The sequence below is a fragment of the Ovis aries genome, chromosome 5 (genome assembly GCF_016772045.2).
Source record: "Ovis aries strain OAR_USU_Benz2616 breed Rambouillet chromosome 5, ARS-UI_Ramb_v3.0, whole genome shotgun sequence".
NCBI lineage: Eukaryota > Metazoa > Chordata > Mammalia > Artiodactyla > Bovidae > Ovis > Ovis aries.
In genome coordinates, this window is record NC_056058.1 from 91,868,265 (window position 1) to 91,892,693 (window position 24,429).

Below are 24,429 nucleotides of genomic sequence, written 5' to 3' on the forward strand. Positions count from 1 at the left end.
GAACTTGTGTTACACTCTAAAAAACATAGGTGTTTTGTGGTTGTTCATAAATGCTATTAAGAGTGAAGAGATCATCACTATGATGATGTCAGACGTTTTGCATTTTTAAAACCATGTCAGTTTATTCACAGAACACTACATGAATCTAAATTAACAGATCCTCTGAGGACATTATAGCTCAAGTGTTATAGCTCAAAGTTTCAAGAGAAACTTTGTAATAACATGGTAGCCCATGCTCAGCATGCCACCCTCTCAGAATTGAACAAATTCTTTTCATAAAAATGTCAATTGAATTGGAAGAGAAAGATTACTGTGGTGACCACAGGCCAATAAACTGAGACAAAGGGGGCAGACATGAGTAAAAGACATTTAAAACAGGAAATAGCCAATGAAAAGAATAAATATGGGAATGTCATAAACAGAGTGGTCAGCTATCAGTTCAGTTCAGTTCAGTCACTCAGTCGTGTCTGACTCTTTGCGACCCCATGAATTGCAGCCCGCCAGGCCTCCCTGTCCATCACCAACTCCCAGAGTTCACTCAGACTCACGTCCATCAAGTCCGTGATGCCATTCAGCCATCTCATCCTCGGTTGTCCCCTTCTCCTGCCCCCAATCCCTCCCAGCATCAGAGTCTTTTCCAATGAGTCAACACTTTGCGTGAGGTAGCCAAAGTATTGGAGTTTCAGCTTTAGCATCATTCCTTGCAAAGAAATCCCAGGGCTGATCTCCTTGCAGTCCAAGGGACTCTCAAGAGTCTTCTCCAACACCACAGTTCAAAAGCATCAATTCTTTGACACTCAGCTTTCTTCACAGTCCAACTCTCACATCCATACACAGCTATCAGGGAAGATTAAATTTTTGCCCCTTCTTATCCTCCACTCTATTTATTGTTTATTAGTTTGCTTTTAAGTTAAACTTTTATGACTAGGACATCAAACCTGATGGTTGAGCTCAAACACCTCTTTAGTGTGAGTGGTTTTAGAAACAGAATCAAAGTTTCACATTTACACGTTTTATTTTTGCCTATCAGAAATGGCACGAAAGACATCCAGACTAGAAACATTTGGGAAGAAGAGGAATATAGATGCAAGAAATTAAGAAGAAAAGAAACCTCCTGGTCAGTGACAGAGAATCTGTATGCGCTAGATGCTAACTATCAAGAGAGCAGGATATTCGGGTCTGTATCAAGTCTGGAAGAAGGGTGTATATCAAGTAACCTCATTGTTTCAGCAAACACAACAACATCCATTTCGAAATACTCCCATGCTGTCTCCTTAAATTCTAAATGACAAAAAACCACATCAAATACCTTATTTAATATTCACATTTTAATTGGAATTAGTTCCTAATAATACTTGGAACAAATTGAGAGTTAAAAATGCAACAGTGAAAGACAGCTAATCAAATGTATTTTCTAATAAAAAGGAAAAACATAAATTTGATTTTCTACAGATCTTTCCAGCATCTGGCACAGTGCCTAACCTACAATTTATTGAATGTGAATGAATCTTCGGATAAGATTGAGAGTATGACACTGGAGAATTGAACAGAGATTACAGTTCAGATGGTACTTTCTGTTGGATACAGTTGGGACAAGAAGGGTCTCATGCCCTATTCCTTTGTATAATGCTGCATTTCTCTTAACTTGGAAGCTTTCTGAAGGATTTCCTTCTATGCCTATTACCATTTTTTGTTATTGTTATTGTTTAGCCATGAACTCATGTCTGACTCTTTTGTGACTCCATGGACTGTAGCGAGCCAGGCTCCTCTGTCCTAGGATTTGCCAGGCAAGAATGTTGGATTGGGTTGCCATTTCCTTCTCCAGGGGATCTTCCTGACGCAGGAATTGAACCTGTGTCTCCTTCATTGGCAGGTGGATTTTTTTTTTTTTTTTAAATCACTGACGCACCTGGGAAGCTGGTCATTTAGATGTTGTCCTCCTCCTGATTTACATTAGAGTCACTGCATTTAATTCTTTAGAGTTAGGGAAGGTGTTCTAAAGATGATCTGGTCTAAGAAATGCAAATTGGCAACTTTCAGATCAAACCAGGTCGATGGATTTGCTGTTTTTATTGTGCTAAAAGAGTTTTGAATTTAAATAAGCTTAAATACAAATGCCCTCTTCATTACAGCTGGACTATTTCACTTAATTTTGTACCTGGTTCCAATTATATCAATATACCATTTATATCAATAGGTATAATGATCTGTGATCCTCAAAGTTGCCTTAATTTACCAATGAGGAAACCTAGGGCCAGAGAAGTTACCTCAATTAATGGAGATGCACAGTTACTAGCAGAGCCAGACCTGAACCTGGGACTCTGGAATCCAAGATCTAGGACTTTTCCTTAACCGATCTGTCATTATTATAATTTTTCATCCTGGAGGAAGTTTGTGCTGTGTGAGGTGGTTCTTATTGGGTAATATCTGGATTTGTTTCAAAATGGAAAAATTATCTGTTTTCAAGTGCAGAAGTATGTTATTTTTATGCTTTAAAAATATGTATGAACAAGGGAAGAAGGCTGCAATTGTTCTTATAAAATAATAAATGAAGAAAAGCTTACAAATTTAATTTTTAAAGTTATGGAACTAATAAAATTTAAATTATCATTATACATTTGTAGGGAGGATTATACCTTTCTGTTGCAACTAGATTTTCAATATTGGGTATATTTGTATAAGTAGTCTAGGCCCTGTCCTATATTTAATGTTTCAGAATTTTGATTTCAATCATTTTAATATAGAAAATAACTATTTATACAACTATTTTGATAAAAGAGTAAGTGAATTCAAGACATATTTTGCTAGTTGAGGTTACTCAGATCTCCTATTCATTTAAAAACTCTGCTCAAGAGCATTCTTCAGATGCCTTTTAAAACAAAATGTCACCAATAACAAAGCAAAATTGTCCTGTTAACTTGAGATAATGTCATCATTACAGCATCATTGATATCTGCATTAAATGGGTATCAAATCAAATTATTGCTGGAATGCAGTGGAGAAAAACCTTTTGCTATCACTTTGTAGTTATTGAATACATGTGTACAAAGGTGGAACTTCTGCAACATAATATATTGTAAAGTGAATTCAGTACTAAGTAACACTTACGGGTCAGTACTGTACAAAAAAGATCTTCACGACCCGGGTAATCACAATGGTGTGATCACTCATCTAGAGCCAGACATCCTGGAATGTGAAGTCAAGTGGGCCTTAGAAAGCATCACTACAAACAAAGCTAGTGGAGGTGATGGCATTCCAGTTGAGCTCTTTCAAATCCTGAAAGATGATGCTGTCAAAGTGCTGCACTCAATATGCCAGCAAATTTGGAAAACTCAGCAGTGGCCACAGGACTGGAAAAGGTCAGTTTTCATTCCAATCCCAAAAAAAGGCAATGCAAAAGAATGCTCAAACTACCGCACAATTGCACTCATCTCACATGCTAGTAAAGTAATGCTCAAAATTCTCCAAGCCAGGCTTCAGCAATATGTGAACCACGAAATTCCAGATGTTCAAGCTGGTTTTAGAAAAGGCAGAGGAACCAGAGATCAAATTGCCAACATCCGCTGGATCATGAGAAAAGCAAGAGAGTTCCAGAAAAACATCTATTTCTGCTTTATTGACTATGCCAAAGCCTTTGACTGTGTGGATCACAATAAACTGTGGAAAATTCTGAGAGAGATGGGAATACCAGACCACCTGACCTGCCTCTTGAGAAGTCTATATGCAGGTCAGGAAGCAAAAGTTAGAACTGGACATGAAACAACAGACTGGTTCCAAATAGGAAAAGGAGTATGTCAAGGCTGTATATTGTCACCCTGCTTATTTAACTTCTATGCAGAGTACATCATGAGAAACGCTGGGCTGGAAGAAACATGAGCTGGAATCAAGATTTCCGGGAGAAATATCAATCACCTCAGATATGCAGATGACACCGCCCTTATGGCAGAAAGTGAAGAGGAACTAAAAAGCCTCTGGATGAAAGTGAAAGAGGAGAGTGAAAAAGTTGGCTTAAAGCTCAACATTCAGAAAACGAAGATCATGGCATCCAGTCCCATCACTTCATGGGAAATAGATGGGGAAACAGTGGAAACAGTGTCAGACTTTATTTTTTGGGAGGCTCCAAAATCACTGCAGATGGTGATTGCAGCCATGAAATTCAAACACACTTACTCCTTGGAAGAAAAGTTATGACCAACCTAGATAGTATATTCAAAAGCAGAGACATTACTTTGCCAACTAAGGTCCGTCTAGTCAGGGCTATGGTTTTCCCTGTGGTCGTGTATGGATGTGAGAGTTGGACTGTGAAGAAGGCTGAGTGCTGAAGAATTGATGCTTTTGAACTGTGGTGTTGGAGAAGACTCTTGAGAGTCCCTTGGACTGCAAGGAGATCCAACCAGTCCATTCTGAGGGAGATCAGCCCTGGGATTTCTTTGGAAGGAATGATGCTAAAGCTGAAACTCCAGTACTTTGGCCACCTCATGTGAAGAGTTGACTCATTGGAAAAGACCCTGATGCAGGGAGGGATTGGGGGCAGGAGGAGAAGGGGCCGACAGAGGATGAGATGGCTGGATGGCATCACAGACTCGATGGATGTGAGTCTGAGTGAACTCTGGGAGTTGGTGATAGACAGGGAGGCCTGGTGTGCTGCAATTCATGGGGTTGCAAAGAGTCGGACACGACTGAGCGACTAAACTATGACTTAAATGTTTGTGTGGTGTCCAAAATTCATATGTTGAACGCTAGTGCCCAGTGTGATCATATTAAGAAGTGTGGAACTTGGGAAGTGATTAGCTCATGAGGGTGGAGCCCTCATGAATGGGATTAGTGCCCTTATAAAAGAGGTACCAGAGAGATCTCTCATCCTTCATCATGTGAGGACACAGAGGAAAACAGCATGTTATAAACCAGGAAACCAGATGGAAAATTTGATGCTGTCTTGATCTTGAATGTAGATCAACCCCTAGAACTGTGAGAAATAAACTTCCATTGAATATAAGATATCCAGTTTATGGCATTTGCTTCAGTTCAGTTCAGTTCAGTCGCTCAGTCGTGTCTGACTCTTTGCCCAAAAGACAGATTCACCTGTGTTTGGCTTGCCTGTACTATTATGTCCTCAACAAAGGAAGGGTTTGCTGTAGCTTGGTTACAGAAATACTCAGTGGTCATACAGATGGCTCAGAATAAGCAAAAGTTGTGGGTTTTATATTGTTAAGAACGTGAAAATGCAAAATTTTAAAGTACTGAAGCAAATTCATGAAATCCCCAAATACATATACTGGGAAAAGAGCCCAAGATTGGGCATCAGATTCCTTTTGTTCTAGCCCTCCATCTATTGCTAATTAGTTGTATGACCTTTCCTTAGAGAACTTATCCTCTTGAATTCTAGTTTTCTTATCTGTGTTACGAGGTAATTGAACTAGATGAATTTCAAGTTCTCAAAAACCTCAAATTCCACAATTTGTTACAACTCTATCCATATTTACAGTTGTTTACATCTTCCTTGGGGCTGGATGATTCACAAGCTGGAATCAAGACTGCTGGGAGAAACATTAACAGCCTCAGATATGCAGATGATACCACTCTAATTGCAGAAAAGTGAAGAGAAACTAAAAAACCTCTTGATATGGGTGAAAGAGGAGAATGAAAAAACTGGCTTAAAACTCAACATTCAAAAAACTAAGATCATGGCATCCAGTTCCATCACTTCACGGCAAATAGAATGGGAAAAAGTGGAAGCAGTGATAAATTTTATTTTCTTGGGTTCCAGAATCACCGTAAATGGTGACTGCAGCCAAGAAATTAAAAGACACTTGCTCCTTGGAAGGAAAGCTATGACAAACTTAGCTATTAAAAAGCAGAGACATTGCTTTGCTGACAAAGGTCGGTATAGTCAAAGCTATGTTTTTTTCTAGTAGTCATGTATGCATGTGAGAGTTGGACCATAAAGAAGGCCGAGCACTGAGGAATTGATGCTTTTGCATTGTGGTGCTAGAGAAGACTCTGGAGAGTCCCTTGGACTGCAAGGAGATCAAACCAGTCAATCCTAAAGGAAATCAACCCTGATTTCAATTCCTTGGAAGGACTGATGCTGAAGCTGAAACTCCAATACTTTGGCCACCTGATACAGAGAGCCAACACATTGGAAAAGGCCCTGATACTGGGAAAGACTGAAGGCAGGAGGAGAAGGAGGTGACAGAGCATGAGATTGTTGGATAACATCACTGACTCAATGGACATGTGTTTGAGCAAACTCTGGGGATACAGTGAAGGACAGGGAAGCCTAGCATGCTGCAGCTTATGGGGTCACAAAGAGTTGGACCTGACTTAGCAACTAAAGAGCAACAACAACAACAACAACAACAACATATCTTTCTTTTTTGTAATTCCACACATCAAAAAACATACGAGAACAAATTCATCTTCCAGGTAATGAAATTTTATTCCTCAGATGTATTATGCCTCCACCCCACCAAAGAAAAAAGTCTGAATGGTGATGTAAGAATCTAATCTCACTTCAAATTGGCTTCTAAGGAGCATGGGTTGGGGCTTGCATCCTAGTCACCATGGATGGAGGAAGGGTGAAAAATGGGGTGTGGATTCTCCCCTTTGGTTCAAAGAACAGTTCCTCTCACATCTTGTTTTATACCTGGGTTCTACATGGAACTCCTGGATGGGTCCTCAGCTGCTGGATTTGTCTTAGCTTTGATTTTGACTGGGTCTTTCCAAGGGGCTGTTCCTCATCCTCCAACTATGACCAGTCAACTGGGTGTGAGGTCTTTCACCTAGGACTGGCCTCGGATGGTCAAAACTCTCACTTGCCCAAATGGGGTGAGTGCTCCCCTTGGCTGCCACTGTGCACCTAGGCCCAAATGCCACATGCCCCAAATTTCTGGCTTCTAATGCCACTTCTGCCCTTGGATGAAAAGCTGCACTAAGAAGTCTGTATGGGATCTGGCTTCCTGGTCAACCGCTAAAGAAACCAGATGAAACCACGTAGACGTTTTCTCCTGATGGGGTGAACTTAGAACAATGGCATAGGAGATGGGAAGGTAACTCCCCACAACTTTCCCTCTCTCACAAACCATTCCAAAAGCAGGATTCTCCATCTTGCCTGCCTGTGTGCACGTGGTCAAGGGTGCACAGCTGCTGAGTAACCATGGGGTCTCTGAAACTCTGGGAACATGGCCAGCCCAGTAACACATCACTGTGCATGACCCTCTAATCTTCTCTGCATCATGTTCTCTCTCTCTCTCACCCTCAGTGCCTGGGATTGTACCTCCCATTTAAGCACCAACACCTCATCACTGCTTCAAGCTCTGTGTCCTAGGGAACCTGTGAGTGAAGTCGCTCAGTCATGTCCAACTCTTTGCAACCCCATGGACTGTTGCCTACCAGGCTCTGCCATCCATGGAATTTTCCAGGCAAGAGTATTGGACTGAGTTGCCATTTTCTTCTCCAAGGGATCTTCCCTACCCAGGAATCAAACTTGGGTCTCCTGCATTGCAGGCAGATGCTTTAACATCTGAGCCACCAGGGAAGCCATAGGGAACCCGGCCTAATGCAAAAACCATTAACACGATTCAATCCTGACAGTTACAGATATCCAAGAAGCAAATCTGGCCATGTCCCACTCCTGGCCTCTCACCATCTATGAAAGTTCTTTAGTAAGGCAATGGGATCCTCCACAACCTACCGTCAGCTGGGGTGTTTACTTGTTGATTTACACTTGCTATTTCAGTAACTCCTGATGGTCTGTAATTCTCCCACCATCCATGCTAAGGCTCACCTGCTTCCTTGTGTTCTGTCGTGAAGGAAGCAACCCCATCTACCTGAGATGATGTATCCACCTATCTTTGCTTGGCTAATTTTTAACTAATTCTCACGGCAATAACCAGCAGTTGTCTTTTTCTGTCCACCTCTTGGTACACCTCAAGGGCAGGCACCTAGTACAATACCTGGAATACAGTCGGTGCTCTGTAAGAGGAGGGGATGGAGTTTCAGAGAGGCCAAAATTCTACCCATTTTGATAGTGGCAGAGTCAGAATCAGCATGCAGTTTTGCTCATGCTGCCATTTCTATATTGTCTTCCTAGAAAGTGGATTGATTTCTTTCCAGCACCCCTTTATTAACTATTTATTTATATTAACTGCATTATGCATCAGGCTTCTGTTAAATTTGAGGGATATAACCCTTTGTAAGCCTTGTGATTTCTCACATCCTTACTTGCAGAACTACCACAGACCCAGTGTGTTGTTGAGTGAAGTTATTTGGCTTCAGAGTTTATGTCAGGGATTCAGAACATTAGAGTTTTAATAAAGCTGAATTATTCATTAGCATTGTGATATTAAGCAAGTCACTTAAACTTTTTATGCATCAGCTTTCCTCATTTATGCCTTCTCTTTGCATACAGAAACAATAGATCAAAAACTACTGTGAAAAGATGAAAATGCTATGTAAACACTATATAGTTTTATTATCTCATATGCCTTAGTTTGATATTGAACAACTTTAGAATTTACTGTCAGAACTGAACTCAACTCATCAATCAATTAATTATCAATGGAAGAATCAAAAGAGACTCAAACTGAAAGAGATTTGAGTGCTACTTTCTTCATTCCACAAATGGGAAATTGAGGCTCAGAAAAATTAAGTAATGGTGTTTAAAGACCTCAAAATGGGAAATTGAGGCTCAGGGAAATTAAGTGATGGTTTTAAGACCTCAAACCCCATTTCCTGATTTCCATATCAAAGCTTGAAATTCTTTGCTCTTTATAAAAACTATACGCACTTACTTGGCCATGTGAAAGGAATACATCACGTTTATTTGGTGACATTTTCCCCTAAGTTCAAGGAGAAAATGTTCAGTATTCTGATCACTTTTTTCTTACCACCTTTCCATCTGCCATGCCTAAACCAGTCACCAACCCAGATAAAAGTTTTGTGATTAGCACCAGTGATGTACATGTGAGGTGCAGGAAGTAAATGTTAGGCCTATTTGGATGCATTTATGTATTTTTTAATTTAAAAATAAGACAGAAAATTAAAAAATAAAACTAGAATTCGAGCTTCATAAATATTTTATACCTGTATTCATACTGGTGGCTTGTGCATCATGTCACATGCGACCGGCAAGTATCTCGAGTGACAGGCAGGAGCCGCTTGACAGAGGAGCTCACAGTGACCCCTGAACTTGTTGACTGGCTTCCACTGAACCGCAGTCCATATGATATGTGCCCAGGGAGGTGGGTTTATAGATAATGGCATCTAGCTTTAACTGAACCAATTCTCACAAAATGGACAATGGCTTTAAAAGATACCAGTCAATTAGGACATTGGGATTAACATATACACACTGCTGCGGTTGCTGCTGCTAAGTTGCTTCAGTAGTGTCCTACTCTGCGCGACCCCATAGACGGCAGCCCACCAGGCTCCCCCGTCCCTGGGATTCTCCAGGCAAGAACACTGGAGTGGGTTGCCATTTCCTTCTCCAGTGCATGAAAGTGAAAAGCGAAAGTGAAGTCACTCAGTCATGTCCGACTCTTCATGACCTGATGGACTGCAGCCTACCAGGCTCCTCTGCCCATGAGAGTTTCCAGGCAAGAGCACTGGAGTGGGGTGCCATTGCCTTCTCCATATACACACTACTATATATAAAATAGGTAATCCACAAGGATGTACTGCACAGCACAGGGAACTTACTCAGTACTCTGTAATAACCATTATGGGAAAAGAATATGGAAAAGAAAGACGTATGTATAACTGAATCATTTTGCTGTACACCTGGAACTAACACGACATTGTAAATCAACTATACTCCAATTAAACAAAAATGAAAGCAATAAAAGATCCGTGTAAAGAAACTGTGGGTTGAAGATTATGCTAACTGGACAAGCATAAGTGAACAGAATGATGGGCAAGAACACCCAGAGTTGACATATTTCCTCCTCACCCAGCTCTGTGTCAGCTACATTCTGATTCTGATTCTGATTTACAAACTGGGGGTGTGGCATAATCAGGTCTAACAAGAATTCCGCCAAAATCAGCTTTAAATTATCAGGAAGAATATCTGCAACAGAAATTTATATCTCCTCTAACAAGGAACTTCTAAGTGTGTACTGTGCCCTGAAGTACTAGCTCACGATATGACGAAGCCATCCAGATAAGAGAACATTTAAAAACAAAGCCTCTATCCTTCAATAAAAAATCAATTAATTAAAAAACAAAATAAAACAAAATCAAAGCCTCGGGACAGGAAGACAAGCCTCTATAGGATTTCTTTTGTGGGGGAGAATTTCTAAAAACACAGTTTACATAATTTGGATCAAATTTATCGATAAAATTAGAAAACTTTTTGAGGTTTATTGTTTGAGAACTACTTACACTGGTAAAACAACATGTAAGATCTCATATTATAAATCAATATGATAGACAACTCTTTAGAATCTTGGCATTTTAAAGAATTCAACAGGTAACTACTAAAGGTTTTCAAGTTTCACGATGATGCAGGTCCACGCCACCTGACATTACTAAAGCTAACGCAATCACTGCTTTTCTATTGTCAGCAGTTGTCACGTCCAACTGTCTTTGGGGAGATGGATTTATCAGAGGATACTTCTATTAATACAAACCTGAGAGGTTCCCCTTCACTGCCTAGAAGGTAAGCTGCTTAACATATCCACAGTGGTGCATGGAAACAGTCTTTGGAAACTTTGTTTATCATATATAAAATACTGCAGTGAGTATAAACTTTCTGAGAAAGTCTTCAGAAGAAAAAATAGTAAGTCATGAAAGAAAATGGATTGAAATCTTAATATATTTGACTTGAGTTTACTACAAACCAAGACAAGACTCAATGACGCTCCATTCTTTATCGAAACATTACCTATCTCCCAAATGAAATATTTCACTCAGTCCCTAGTAAGGAAAATGGTGAAACACAATGATTCCATTAAAAATTCTCTTCAGTTTAGAGTTTTCTGAATAGTTATCTTGTGCTTTCAAATTAATAATAAAGCAGAAATTGCTTCTAATCTGATTTAGGTAGGAAGTAGAATAATCACTGTAGTATTTATATCACAAATATGAATCACTGCAAATCAGAACCTATAGAGTGTCAAACGCTCACATGCAATGTCCTTCAATTAAGAAATATTAACTTGGTTAATTTACAAAGTCAAAGGCTGTTGCCTCATTTTCCACACTGTACCTAGAGAGACGTATGTGTATGCCTACTCATTCCACATTCTCTTTCCTTTGGCATTAAATTACAGAGCCACAGATTTATTTTTATGGTCATAGCACTTGAAAGCATTTTTCTTCACCCAGAACTTGCCCATTCGGAATAACTTTTTTTCTTACATATTAATAAGAAAAGTTGTGTTAAAATATAACTTCCTACTGAAGTTTGCATCTGTAGCACTCTGTTGCCATGGGCAGTATCAATGTCTTGGTCCTGATAACAATCCAGCAAATAAAGTTAGGAGCAATCCACCAACTGAAAATATATGGGCACCAAATCAATGCCGCTTTAAAGATAAACAAGCATTTTGCACACTAATAAATAATGCTATAAATCTTGCTATATTGGATTGCAAATAACTCCGACCGAATGAAATTGCTTAACATGGGATTTACGTATTCTGCATGTTCATAAAAACAACTTGTTTTCTGACAGCACTCATTCTTAGCAATTTACCACAGCTGTCAGCAGCCAATTTGTTCAGATTACTGCTCTGCATAAAAGTGTAACAATCATGAGGATTTATTAGCTGATTATCGTAAAGGTGGCAGTCCTTCTTGCCTGCCAAAATGCAGGTGATCAGAAAGTTAAATAATTACTTGCAGATTAACATTATTTCACCTTCACTTGAAATCTGTAGTTCAGTGACAGGTAAAATTTGTTGTTCAAACTTGCAGTATGGTGCACACATCCAAGTGGGTTTACTGCCCACCTGGTATTTTATCAAGCACTTAATGGCTCCAGAAGATGCTGAATATGAGACCAAAGTGAAAGGGGCATGGATTCTAGAGTCAGGAATCCTGGATTTCAATCTCAGATAAGTTGCCTCAAATTCATACTAGCTGAACAGTCGCTAAACCATTTGGCTATACCTCAAAAACACCTCACTTTTTGCACCTGCAAAATTGGTAAAATATGAACCACCCTTGTTTTACCCTAATATTGAGCTAAAGTACATAATAATTCCCCTTACAGTGTAAAACATTATTATTGTTGTTGTTTCTTTCCATTTATAGTAAATTTAATTTTTTTTTGGTAAAATTTAACAACCAGATAGCATTAACTCGTTAGACATTATGATAAAAATTATAAATATCTTTGTAAATGGATAGGCATTTTTTTCAAATGCAACCAGTCAGTATTTTTCAAGTACAAAGATTACTCAGACACTTTAACACTTTAATTCATTAATTCTCCCTTTTGAATTATATACAAATCTTTCTTAATTATACTGAAACTCTATACTTACCACTAAGACATGTAGTTCTAACTGCTGTTGCCTTAACATCTGTTGTCAAATTCTATCTATATTTATTTAGAGAAGGAAGAGCTATAATTCCAGCATTCAATCAAGCTTCACGTGTGTAAAGTTAAATCTAGCAGATACTTCTTAAGCACCTATTATTTGCCATACGCTTTTCTAGGTATTGAGGATGCCACGATGAACAACACAGCTCAAAAATTCCCACCCTCGTGAAGCTCACATTCTACTGATGGGAGGTAAAGGATAAAATGGGCAAAATGCATAGTGTGTTCAATGGTGATGGACCTTGATGCAGAGAACAAAGCAGGAAAAAGGAAATGGGACGTCAAGGAAAAGGAGTTTCATTTTTACATAGAGTTGGGATGGCTGCCTCCCTGGTATCACACTTGTGCACAGATCTAAAGTAGGTGAAGAAGCTAGACAGGTGGACACGTGGAGATGGAGGGAAAGGTCCTGAGGTGGGAAGATGTCTGATGTACTTGAGAAGGAGCAAAAAGGATCCTTAAAAAGTTAATAGACATCAATGGAACAGCATTACCCTCCACAGCCAACTTTAAATTTATTCGCCAGCTACCAGCCAACTCCCAGAAGTCTTTAACTTCTAAGTGAATAGAGACACATCTTAATTATTTCCACATACACACACACACACACACACACACACAAACACACAAAAATAATATATGACATGATAGAGGCACCAACTATAGCTACAATGGCAACTGTATTACAATATATACATGTATTAAATCAACATGTTGTACACCTTCAATTTACATATTTCATGTAAAATATATTTCAATAAATTAATTAAAAATAATTTAATATAGACATAGAATGTTGCAACAGCACTTGCAAAAGAACACAGGAGATCATGATGACACTTTTGCTGTTATTTTAATCTTAGAACTCAAATGTAATTAGAAGGTAAGTCAGTTCTCTTCTAAACTATTCTAGGATCAAGGAATTCTATTATGATCTGCATTATTTCGACTATTACCACACAACCTCCACATAAACACATGCCAGTCTACTTGCCTTCTACTTTGATCTAGTAATATATTGTTCTTCAGCAGCAGGATGTGTGTAAAGTACAATTGAGTAAGCATAAAGTGAGTGATCAAGACCTTCAGCTGCTTTCTGGCCATCAACTAGATTGAAAATAATGGTATTTGCCATAGTCATTTCTTTTTCTGCCACAGGCATCTTTGTTAAATTAGCAGAGTATACAATGTCCATCTTTGACTATCCCAGATTCAACAATAATTCCCTTTACTATGCAAAAGAATTCAAACTGATACTCAAAAGTGGTCCTAAGAGTCTGTCTGTCTACCTGCGCTCTGTTTACTGTAAAAATTCTTGGCTCAAATTGCTTTCATAGGGAGTTATATTTGATAAATGACCAAATGTGAATTTCTTTAGTGAAGCTGATGCCAGATAGTGTTAGTCGCTCAGTCGTGTCCAACTCTTTTGTGATCCCATGGACTGTAGCCCACCAGGCTCCTCTGTCCATGGAGCTCTCTAGGCAAGAATACTGGGGTGGGTTGCCATTCCCTTCTCCAGGGGATCTTTCCAACAAAAATGTAACTGGAAATAAAAGTAAGTCATTCAAAATAAATGAGAGTTTCAGAAATCCTTATAATTCTTTAAAGGTACTATTTGACTCTCCATCTAAGTCAGTTTTAATCTAACGAAGATACTGGGAAGCAGAGCACACAGTTGTGTCCATTCAAGCAATAAGGGTGCTGGAGTAGGTCTCCTTGATCCTGCTCGTAAAGTTCTTCTGTGTAATAGCCATGGGCATAAGGAAGTCATCCAACAACCCATGCAGAGCCCAAGCCAGAAACGACATGCGAGAAGGTCCGTCTAGTCAAGGCTATGGTCTTTCCAGTGGTCATGTATGGATGTGAGAGTTGGAGTATAGAGAAAGCTGAGCGCAGAAGAATTGATGCTTTTGAACTGTAGTATTGGAGAAGACTCTTGAGAGTCCCTTGGACTGCAAGGAGATACAACCAGTCCATCCTAAAGGAGATCAGTTCTGTGTGTTCATTGAAAGGACTGATGTTGAAGCTAAAACTCCAATATTTTGGCCACCTCATGCGAAGAGCTGACTCATTTGAAAAGACCCTGATGCTGGGAAAGATTGAAGGCAGGAGGAGAAGGGGACAACAGGATGAGATGTTTGGATGGCATCATGGACTCAATGGACATGAGTTTGGGTGGACTCTGGGAGTTGGTGATGGACAGGTAGGCCTGGCGTGCTATGATTCAGGGGATCGCAAAGAGTTGGACACGACTGAGTGACTGAACTGAACTGAAGCACTTTCAACAACTTAAAAAATAAGGGTGGGATACACTTCGAACTAGATAACTAGTTTATTAGAAAAGGATATGGCCCTGGATGGAAGAGAGGCACGGGAGGTATGTGGTAAGGCGTACGGAGCTTCCAAGCCCTCTCAGGGCACACCAGTCCCCCAGCACCTGCGAGGACTTGCACATGTTCCCCAACCTAGAAACTCCAAAAATGGATTTCTTCTCTTTTTCCACTCTTCATGAGACCTTCTTAGCCCCCTAGTTGTCTAGAGCAATCACTATAATCTTCAGAGTGCCATTTATCACTGTTCTCTCAAAAATTGCCAAAACAGGAACAAACCCATAGAAACAAGATGAAGTGGGATACATAGGTCTACCTCTCTGCCAAACATTTCTTAAAATAATTAGGCCTGCCCTTGAAGAATCCATAATATTATCAAGTGAGGAAAAGGGAAAAGTCAGTGAAAATGAGCTGAGAGGACTTTCCCAGTGGTACAGTGGATAAGATTCTACCTGCCAATGCAGGGGATGTGGTTTGATCCCTGATCTTGGGAAATTCCACATTCCACAGGGCAACTAAGCCCGCACACCTCAAGTACTCAAGCCCATGCGCCTACAGCCTGTGCTCTGACACAAGAGAATCCTCTGCAATCAGAAGCCCACACACTGCAATAAGAAGGAGCTCCCACTCACTGGAACTAGAGAAAGCCCGTACGCAGCAATGAAGACCCAGCACAACCAAAAATTTAAAAAATGGGCTTAGAAATTTTCATCATTTCCAAATTTGGAGATTCTTCTCAAAGAAAGAAGAGTTGTTTAAGGGGTAAATGTTATCATGGAAAAAAAAAATGGAAAATAGGATAAGAAGGACTTCATGGATTGTGGACCCAGAAGTACAAGAAGCCAATATATTTTATGATTTATGTCATGATTTTACTCATATAAGAAAATTCGAATACAAAGCAATGAGATTGAGGTAGTGAGTTACACATGGCAGTCATTCTGATGGTCACCGAATAGAGCTAATGTTGCTAAAAATTATGAAAATGAATGAATTATTCAAGGAATAGGTAGAACAGTATCTACTCAAAATAGCTCATAGCATATTGAGGGAAAAAGAAACAGACGTATTCATAATAAAATGTATTCCGTGTATGAACAGATCTTTACTGTTACTTAAGCTTTCCCTTTCCCTTTTCACTTTCATGCATTGGAGAAGGAAATGGCAACCCACTCCAGTGTTCTTGCCTAGAGAATCCCAGGGACAGGGGAGCCTGGTGGGCTGCTGTCTGTGGGGTCGCACAGAGTTGGACACGACTGAAGTGACTTAGCAGCAGCAGCAGCAGCAGCAGCAGCAGCAAGCTAGTGGTACAGCCCAAAGAGAACTAGATAGAACATTAAGAAAACCCTGAAAACAGTATTTTACTAGAGGGAAAAAACCATGCAGTAAAGGCTTGTCATTTAAAAAGGACTGAAATGTAACATGGCATAAGATTAGTGGTGTTTTTCTAGTTCCATTTGTAAATAAAATATTAAAGGTTAACTGAAGCTCATCTTTGACCTCTCATCCTGTAATCCTATGAAAAAAACTATTGTTTAAAACATATTTCTTAGAATAGGAAAAAGACAAAAAGATACATACATTGGGTTGGATTCCTGTGTTTTGCTCCCCTAGTGTAAAATCCCCTTTATTATTAGTAGTATGTGTGCCTTTCTTCAGGTTGTATGTTTAGAGACCTGGAAACCACGTGAACTACAGTGAAGGAAGAAGTTTTTAAACTAAAAAGTTCTTCTGTACACTGTGTTTTATCTCAGTATTGACATTTCAATATGTTTTGCTATAAAGACACATATATGTAACTACTGAAAATACAAAAATAGGTGTAAAAATAAGAAAACAATCATATAATTCAAACAGTTTTTCAAAATAAGCTTGTTGTGATGCTGAAGCTGAAGCTCCAATACTTTGGCCACCTGATGTGAAGAGCTGACTCCTTGGAAAAGACCCCGATGCTGGGAAAGATTGAAGGTAGGAGGAGAAGAGGACGAAAGAGGATGAGATGGTTGGATGGCATCACCGACTCATCAGACATGAGTTTGAATAAGCTCCGGGAGTTGGTGATGGACAGGGTGGCCTGGCGTGCTGCAGTCCATGGGGTCACAAGAGTTGGACGTGACTGAACTGAACTGTGCAGAGATGTCATGCAGGCCTCAGAATATTCTTTTCTTCACGGCATTATCAGATTAATGTGAATCTGCCTCACCTACACACTTCCTTCACTAACACTTGAACTCCTGGGAGATTTGTGAACTCCTAGGAGATTGTCAAGATTCTCTACTTTGCAGGGAGCTGGATGAAACAACACATTTTACGGTCACAATATGCTTTATGAAAAGCGATATTATTTCTGATTACTTTGCACACTATGAATATGCTCTTTGCTCCTTTTAAGCATTGTACATCAAAGGAGATTCCTCTTTCTCAACTCCTGTAATGTTCATGCACAATGTCCCCAACATAGGGAGAAAACTCCTGGATATCAAATTCAAGTAGCCTGTCCATCAACTGGTCAAAACTGCCACCTACTGGTCAGTCTTCAAAATCTATTTTTCAGTTCACCCAAGCCTTGCTTTCCGATGGTAAGATCCCTTGCTTCGAAACAGTGAAGATCAGTTATAATACCAGACTTAGACTAAACTTTTTGTTAAAAAACTTACCCTCTCTAGGATGAATCGAAAATACCAAATTGCACAAACCTGCCAATAAAGTCGTCCCTTTTCCCAGCGTCTTTGTCCCAGGCAGTGATATCAATGATCCCTCCTCTTTCTTCATAGAGATGAAAATCAAATTGTTCCCTCCACTGAGGATTCAATGTTTTGGGCATAATCTGGAAAAAACAAAATGTCATTACTATCTCATCAGTATCAGTCTTAAAAAATGCAACTTGAGACATAAATCAAACTTTAGGTACTACCTAGAAAAGCATGTGAGATTTGAATGAGAGCTTCCAGAAATGATGGACATTAGATGTCAGCATTTTTACTGCATATGCCCTGAAAGAACTCAAAAAGACATGTCCTAAAGACCAAGAGGCACCTTCTCCTCATCATGAACAATAGATGAGAGACACAAATTATATAGAAAGGGCAAACAGTCTCTAAGTGAAGTAGCTCACTCAGATAACAGCACTTGTTTTACATAACCAGTTAATGCATGAAGATATAACTCAAAGTCTGTGATCTTACAGAAAAAGGAGGTGAGCATTTCGAGAGTTTCTCCCCCCCCCCACCCCCCCTTACTTCCATCTTACATAGAATTCAAACAGAATGGTGAAGAAAACAGACAACTAAGTTCTGTAGGAGGGGGGAAAAGTAAGTTTTTGGTGGCCAGGCAAACTTTTACCTTAGAATGACAACACTGATATATCATCCCCATTTTATACACGAAGAAGCCAAGACCTGAAGTTTAAGTGAGGCCACAGTCATTAAGGTTTAATAGCTAGATTATAACTCAAGTCTTTGATTAGCGTTTCAGATTTCTTGCCCCAAAGCGCTATGCCAAAAATGCTTGTGAATTAATATGAGCATGTGTGTGTGTGTGTGTGTGTGTGTGTAATTTCCATGTTGCATACACAAGAAGGACATCAGATGTGCAATTTTGTACCTTCAAGTGTTTAGATAAGACAGCTGGTGGAATCAATGAATAAAGTGACCCAATACTGATGTGTTTTAAATTTCACTCCTCATTGGGCTGCACAGCATTCATTCATATTTGTTTCTCTATTCTTTCTTTTTAGCAGGAGGGCCTGTAGTGGTCTTTTCTCTTTTTAATGTATGAGAGACAGATCTTCAGATGTAAAGACTTTGAAAGCAATGAAGTATGTTATGTGCAGAGGTAATGCAAATGAATCACAATTTTTAAAGTTCATAATCTGAAATTAATCTGCAATACATCATGGGAAGAAAGAGCAGAGAGAGACACGTGTCCATAGCTGGGTTTCATATTTCACACCTAAAGAGCAGAACTATAAAAATAAGTAATGTTTTAAGCCTATCAGAACATGGAAATAATGTTAATTGATAAAGGACAAGATGAAAGTGGTCATAGGTATCTATTTTAGGGAATCAGTACTTTCTTTAGAGTGTTATTATTAAGCCCAATGCAGAAAAAAAAAGATGACACTGGATGGATACTATGATAATTCAAATGTCTCATAACTGGGTTCAGATGAACTCCTGCAGTGTTTGGGGGAGTGGACTGTTTTACTTGTTTGGCCCAAAAAAGCCTAGGCTTTCAGTTTATTAGGATTGTCTTCTCCATATGATTTCCTATAGGTCAGAAGTGATGTCTTCCCCTTCAGTGGGAACACTCAACAAGCTGACCCATCAGCCTGCTAACAAATCACTCTGTGGTATTTCTAACTGTCTACATCACTGATGAGAAGTCCCTGGGCCAAAAGGAACCTGGGCAGGCTGTTGATGAAACGTTCACAAAAATTGTATGTAAAGGTGAAGATATTCCCAAAGGCGAAAGTGATTTTTAATACAAGATGGATGTAATCAATTATCCCAAGCTATCAATGCATACTAGCTGGAGAAGCTGATCATTCAAGAGGTTGTGTTTAGATATAACCCAGATAAATGTAACTGTCACATATAGACAACTATGACCTTCACTAATTATTACTACTTCTGTTAATAATATGATTATTTAATATGTTATTACTAATAATATGTGTTATTACACAAAGTGTTTACTCTTCCCCTTCCTTCAGCTACTACAATTGATTATTTATTTGGGCAAAGCAATATTTTAAACCCTTTACATACTTGACGTATAGTATCCCATCTTCTCAATAACTTTATTAGGTAGGCAGTGTTTTCCTTCTCATTCTCACAGATGAGGAAATGGGAGTATGGAGAGGCAAAGTAACTTGGCTGTAGTGGCAGCAGAAACTCGGCCCTTTGATTTCTGAATAAAGTTTTAAAACCCTGCAATCTTCATCAATGTAAGTCAGTTTGAATAAAATGGTGCAGAGTACTGAGTGCTGCATGAAGATTCTTACTGCACGTCAAATGATGCTGCTTGTAGTTAGTGTGCTAGTCTCAGACGCAGCCAACACTCTCTGAGCATTTTATGCTCCAGGCATTGACTTGGGCTTGCTCCAGCCTTTTTTTTTTTTCCCCCAAAAGATAGTTTCTAGTATTATTCTGTGTGATAGATGAAGAAATTGAGACAGAGAGAAACAGTTTACCAAAGGTCACATAGAACGAAAAGAATGCAATACAATTGCCGATCCTGTTTCCTGACATAATGCTCAAACGTGGTTCTGTAAAGCATTAAAAAGTGCCCAGTGTTCTCATGTCTCAAAGAATGTGGCTATTAACCAACCACTGCCTTCCAAGCACTGATGGGAACACAAAAGAGATCGGTCACCTTGCTCTTGTACTTTTGATGCCCAAGTCGGAACTTCACATAGGGGTCACTCAACCCGTTTGAATCCATCGCCTTGAGGTCTCGCCCTTCAATCAATGTGATGCTGACGATTCCTCTCCACAGGTGTGATTTTCTGTGTACGTCTGACAGACGTAAACTTTGAGTCTGAAACTTGTGGTGAAGGAAAACAGAATTAGCTTATTGTGCTTTAAACCAAAATACCACATTTGGCATGACCCTTTCCTCTGTTGCTATAGTTTTTCAAAAATAAAAAATAGGCAGTTACAGGCTTTTGAAATTAAAAATAATAGATTATTAATTATTTAATAATTATATAATCAATACTGATGAAATGATCATCTCATAAATTTAAGGTTGCTGTGTAAAAGAGGTGTGTACTCAAAATAAAGTTTAGTTTTCAACTCAGAATTACAAGCAGATGCTTGAAGACTATCGAAGAATATTTGCACGTGTCAAATATGCTTGTCTTTAAATATGTACAAATATATAAATATAAAAGGCCTCACCCACACTGTGATATGTAATTTTTAATTGGTGGCAGTTTTTTTCTGTCTCAGCTGCTTCAAAGTTTTTATTATTACAAGTCATAATAAACACAGCTAACAACTGTCAGTAATGATTTTTAAAATCTTTTTTTCATCTTACAAAAGGATTTTACAGGTGGTTTTTAGTTCTAAGATTAGTTTCAAGTTCTATTCAAGCAATTTAAAAGCTTTTTTATTTCTACAAGAGAAAATAACTGAGTTTCAGCTCACTAAAAACTAAGGTATAATAGAACAGAATAAACTCAATATTCCTCCTAAGATGTCTTGCTTATGCCTGAAACTTTTATTACAAAATTTTAAAATTACGTATGTGATTTATATTGGCAGGTATATGTTTCTGGATTTATTTATCACTTTAGTATTTGAACACTTTCTTTAATAATTTTCAGTTGCTCAATTCTAAGACAATATTCAAATCAGTGGACAAATTCAAAAATTTTAAAAATCAGCAAATCTAAAAATGGCCACATAATCTCTTTGAACTAAACAGCGTATAAAACAAACCAGAAAAAGTAGCTAAAATATTAAAGACCTTTTCAATCTGGATTCAAAACCAAGAAGTCTCATAAAAATTGCTATATTTTTCATGTTGTTAAGCACATTTTCTTCACTTATAGTCATTTCATGAAGAAATTCAATGTTTCTTCCAATCTCAAAGTACTACACTAAATTATGGATTATCTCTATTTCTGGTCTAATTCCTTCTACATTAAAGTTATAGTCTATTTTTTATAATTCCCCCTCTCACTCTGAATTCTTACTTTTTTCCTATACCACAGCAATGCCATAGCCATTTTTATCTATCATCAAAAGTCATGCATTTTAGGATGCTTATTGGGAAAATGAAAACTACATTCTTCAAAAGATAATACTTTTAATATTTGAACATTTCCATGGAAATCTTTCTAAATCACATTGTACCAGTAAAGTTTGAACAACTCTGCCTTATTAATATCAATGCAAGGCTTTGCCTACACATCCCTCACCTCCATGAGCCCAGGAGCAATGTCACCTGTGTTCTGAAGAGAAACCGAGGTTACATGGAGCACCTGTACCTTCCACAGGACTCCATACTCCACCTCAGTGAAGCCCCTCTGCTCCCATCTGATTTATCCATAGGGTTACCTCATCGATTTTGTTTGAACCAAGGATTTCTCAGATTAAAATAATTGTTCAGAATTCACTGCACCAAATAATCTTCAAGTTTTCTTTTATTCTATGATTTCATGCTACTTATTTTATATAGTGCAGCAATCGATTTCAGTATCTGTCTGCCTGTCTGTCTACCTATCTATCTATCTATCTATTTCTGCTGCTACTGAGACCACAGCAGACTCTAAAGAATCAAGTTGTCAACTCGGGGACTGAAATTTTTGTTATGGAGCATTAGTAGCAAAGAAGGAAACAAACTTTTGGCAAGTAAGAAGAAACAGTTATCTTAGCAAAGACCAAGCAGTTAAAAACTATTTATTTATATAGAGCTTCAGAATTTGAAAGTGCATATATATACATTATATAGTTTGGTTTCCACTAAGAGTCTATGAAGCAGAAAGGCAAGTACTGCTATTTTCATTTTACTGATGAGGGATTTGAGGCTCAGAGTGGTTGGCCTAATAAATGATGGATATGTGACTAGAACCAGTATTTCTGACCTTTATTTCTGAGCTTCTTCCAATATTTGTCATTAGGGCAGAGACTCTCCCCAAGGTTTAAAAGTAATCATGATTTAAATATATAGTTACTAATTGGTGCTCTCCAGTAAAGGTGAGTTGATTACATTTGAAACAACATTCCAGTCTACGTTTTCCTACATGGCTAATACATGACATTGCCTTCTGCTTCTCTGCCGTATAAGCACATGTATTCATACTTAACAATGTTCCAGCTTGCAGATAGATATTCTTAGGACATTTTGTACACTCTCTAGCAGCACAAGTCATACGCTGCGGTCGTCAAATAACAGTTGGGTACAATCCAGGTTACAAAGCAACTCTGGTTAGCAATGTTAAGTTAGGTTCTTAAATGGTACTATGTCTGAAACACTTTCTTGCATGCTCCTCTTGACATGAGAACACGAATCTTTTTAAGATGAAAAGAATGTTTTCCATAGAACTCATCATGCTTTCAGAAAAACAGAATGAACTTCACGGAGGCTTTACCTAGTGCCACTGCTGCAAAATCACTTCAGTCGTGTCCGACTCTGTGCGACCCCATAGACAGCAGCCCACCAGGCTCCGCCGTCCCTGGGATTCTCCAGGCAAGAACACTGGAGTGGGTTGCCATTTCCTTCTCCAATGCAGGAAAGTGAAAAGTGAAAGTGAAGTCGCTCAGTCGTGTCCGACCCTTAGTGACCCCATGGACTGCAGCCTTCCAGGCTCCTCCATCCGTGGGATTTTCCAGGCAAGAGTACTGGGGTGGGGTGCCATTGCCTTCTCCATAGTGCCACTAGTTGTTAGCAAATGCGCTTCTATAACCTGGAGGAACAGTCCCAAAATGACTTGAGAAGCTAAGGGGTAGAGGAGGGAGACAAGTTCTTAACAAAAACGGGGCTAATGAATGTGCAAATTAAAGCGACCTGTATAAAAAGCTAAAAGAAAAACAAAGGGGGGAGGTCTAAAGACATACTAACCTAATATCATTTTTAAAGTGATTTTTTTTTTCAATATTTATTTTGTTAAATGGTTATTTTCTAAATAGAGACTTTGTAATTTAGCTGTGATTTGACTAACTGCATAGTCATAAAGGGGCTTCCCTCATAGCTCAGTCAGTGAGTCTGCCTGCAACGCAGGAGGAGACCTGGCTTTGATTCCTGGGTCAGGAAGATTTCCTGGAGCAGGAAATGGCAACCCACTCCAGTAACCTTGCCTGGAGAATCCCACAGACAAAGGAGCCTGGCGGGCAACAGTCCATGAGGTTGCGAGAGTTGGGCCTGACTAAGCGACTATGCACACAGAGTCATACAACAGGTAAATATTTAGCCTATATTTGCATAATAGGAACTTGAAATAAAATTACAAGGTAAAGAGGGAAGATATAAACTTAGGCTTTGTTGTTTTTCAGCCGCTCAGTCATGTCTGACTCTTTGTGACCCCATAGACTGCAGCACACCAGGCTTCCCTGTTCCTTCACCATCTCCCAGAGCTTGCTCAAACTCATGTCCATTGAGTCAGTGATACCATCCAACCATCTCATCCTCTGTCGTCCCCTTCTCCTCCTGCTTTCAGTCTTTCCCAGCAACAGGGTCTTTTTCAATGAGTCATCTCTTTTCATCAGGTGGTCAAAGTATTGGAGCTTTAGCATTAGTCCTTCCAAAGAATATTCAGTATTGATTTCCTTTAGGATTGACTGGTTTGACCTCCTTGCAGTCCAAGGGACTCTCACAAGTCTTCTCCAACACCACAGTTCAAAAGTATCAGTTCTTTGGCACTCAGCCTTCTTTATGGTCTAACTTTCACATGCATACACGATTACTGGAAAAATCATGGCTTTGACTATACAGAACTTTGTTGGCATGTATTAAAATGTCTCTGCTTTTTAATATGCTATCTAGGTTTATCATTGCTTTTCTTCCAAGGAGCAAGTGTCTTTAAATTTCATGGCTGCATTGACC

The 24,429-nt window shown here is 39.0% G+C and overlaps 1 protein-coding gene across 20 annotated transcripts in view; it reads right to left on the minus strand.

Moving 5' to 3' along the window:
- Positions 1-24,429, minus strand: part of MCTP1 (multiple C2 and transmembrane domain containing 1) — a 556,599-nt gene that overhangs the window by 194,885 nt on the left and 337,285 nt on the right. For all 20 annotated transcript variants that reach the window (XM_042250767.2, XM_060416015.1, XM_042250765.2 and 17 more), the window contains 2 exons: positions 20,254-20,424; positions 17,574-17,704 (listed from right to left, as the gene is read on the minus strand). In XM_042250767.2, the coding sequence (XP_042106701.1) occupies positions 17,574-17,704; positions 20,254-20,424 (302 nt within the window). The remainder of the gene's footprint in view (positions 1-17,573; positions 17,705-20,253; positions 20,425-24,429) is intronic.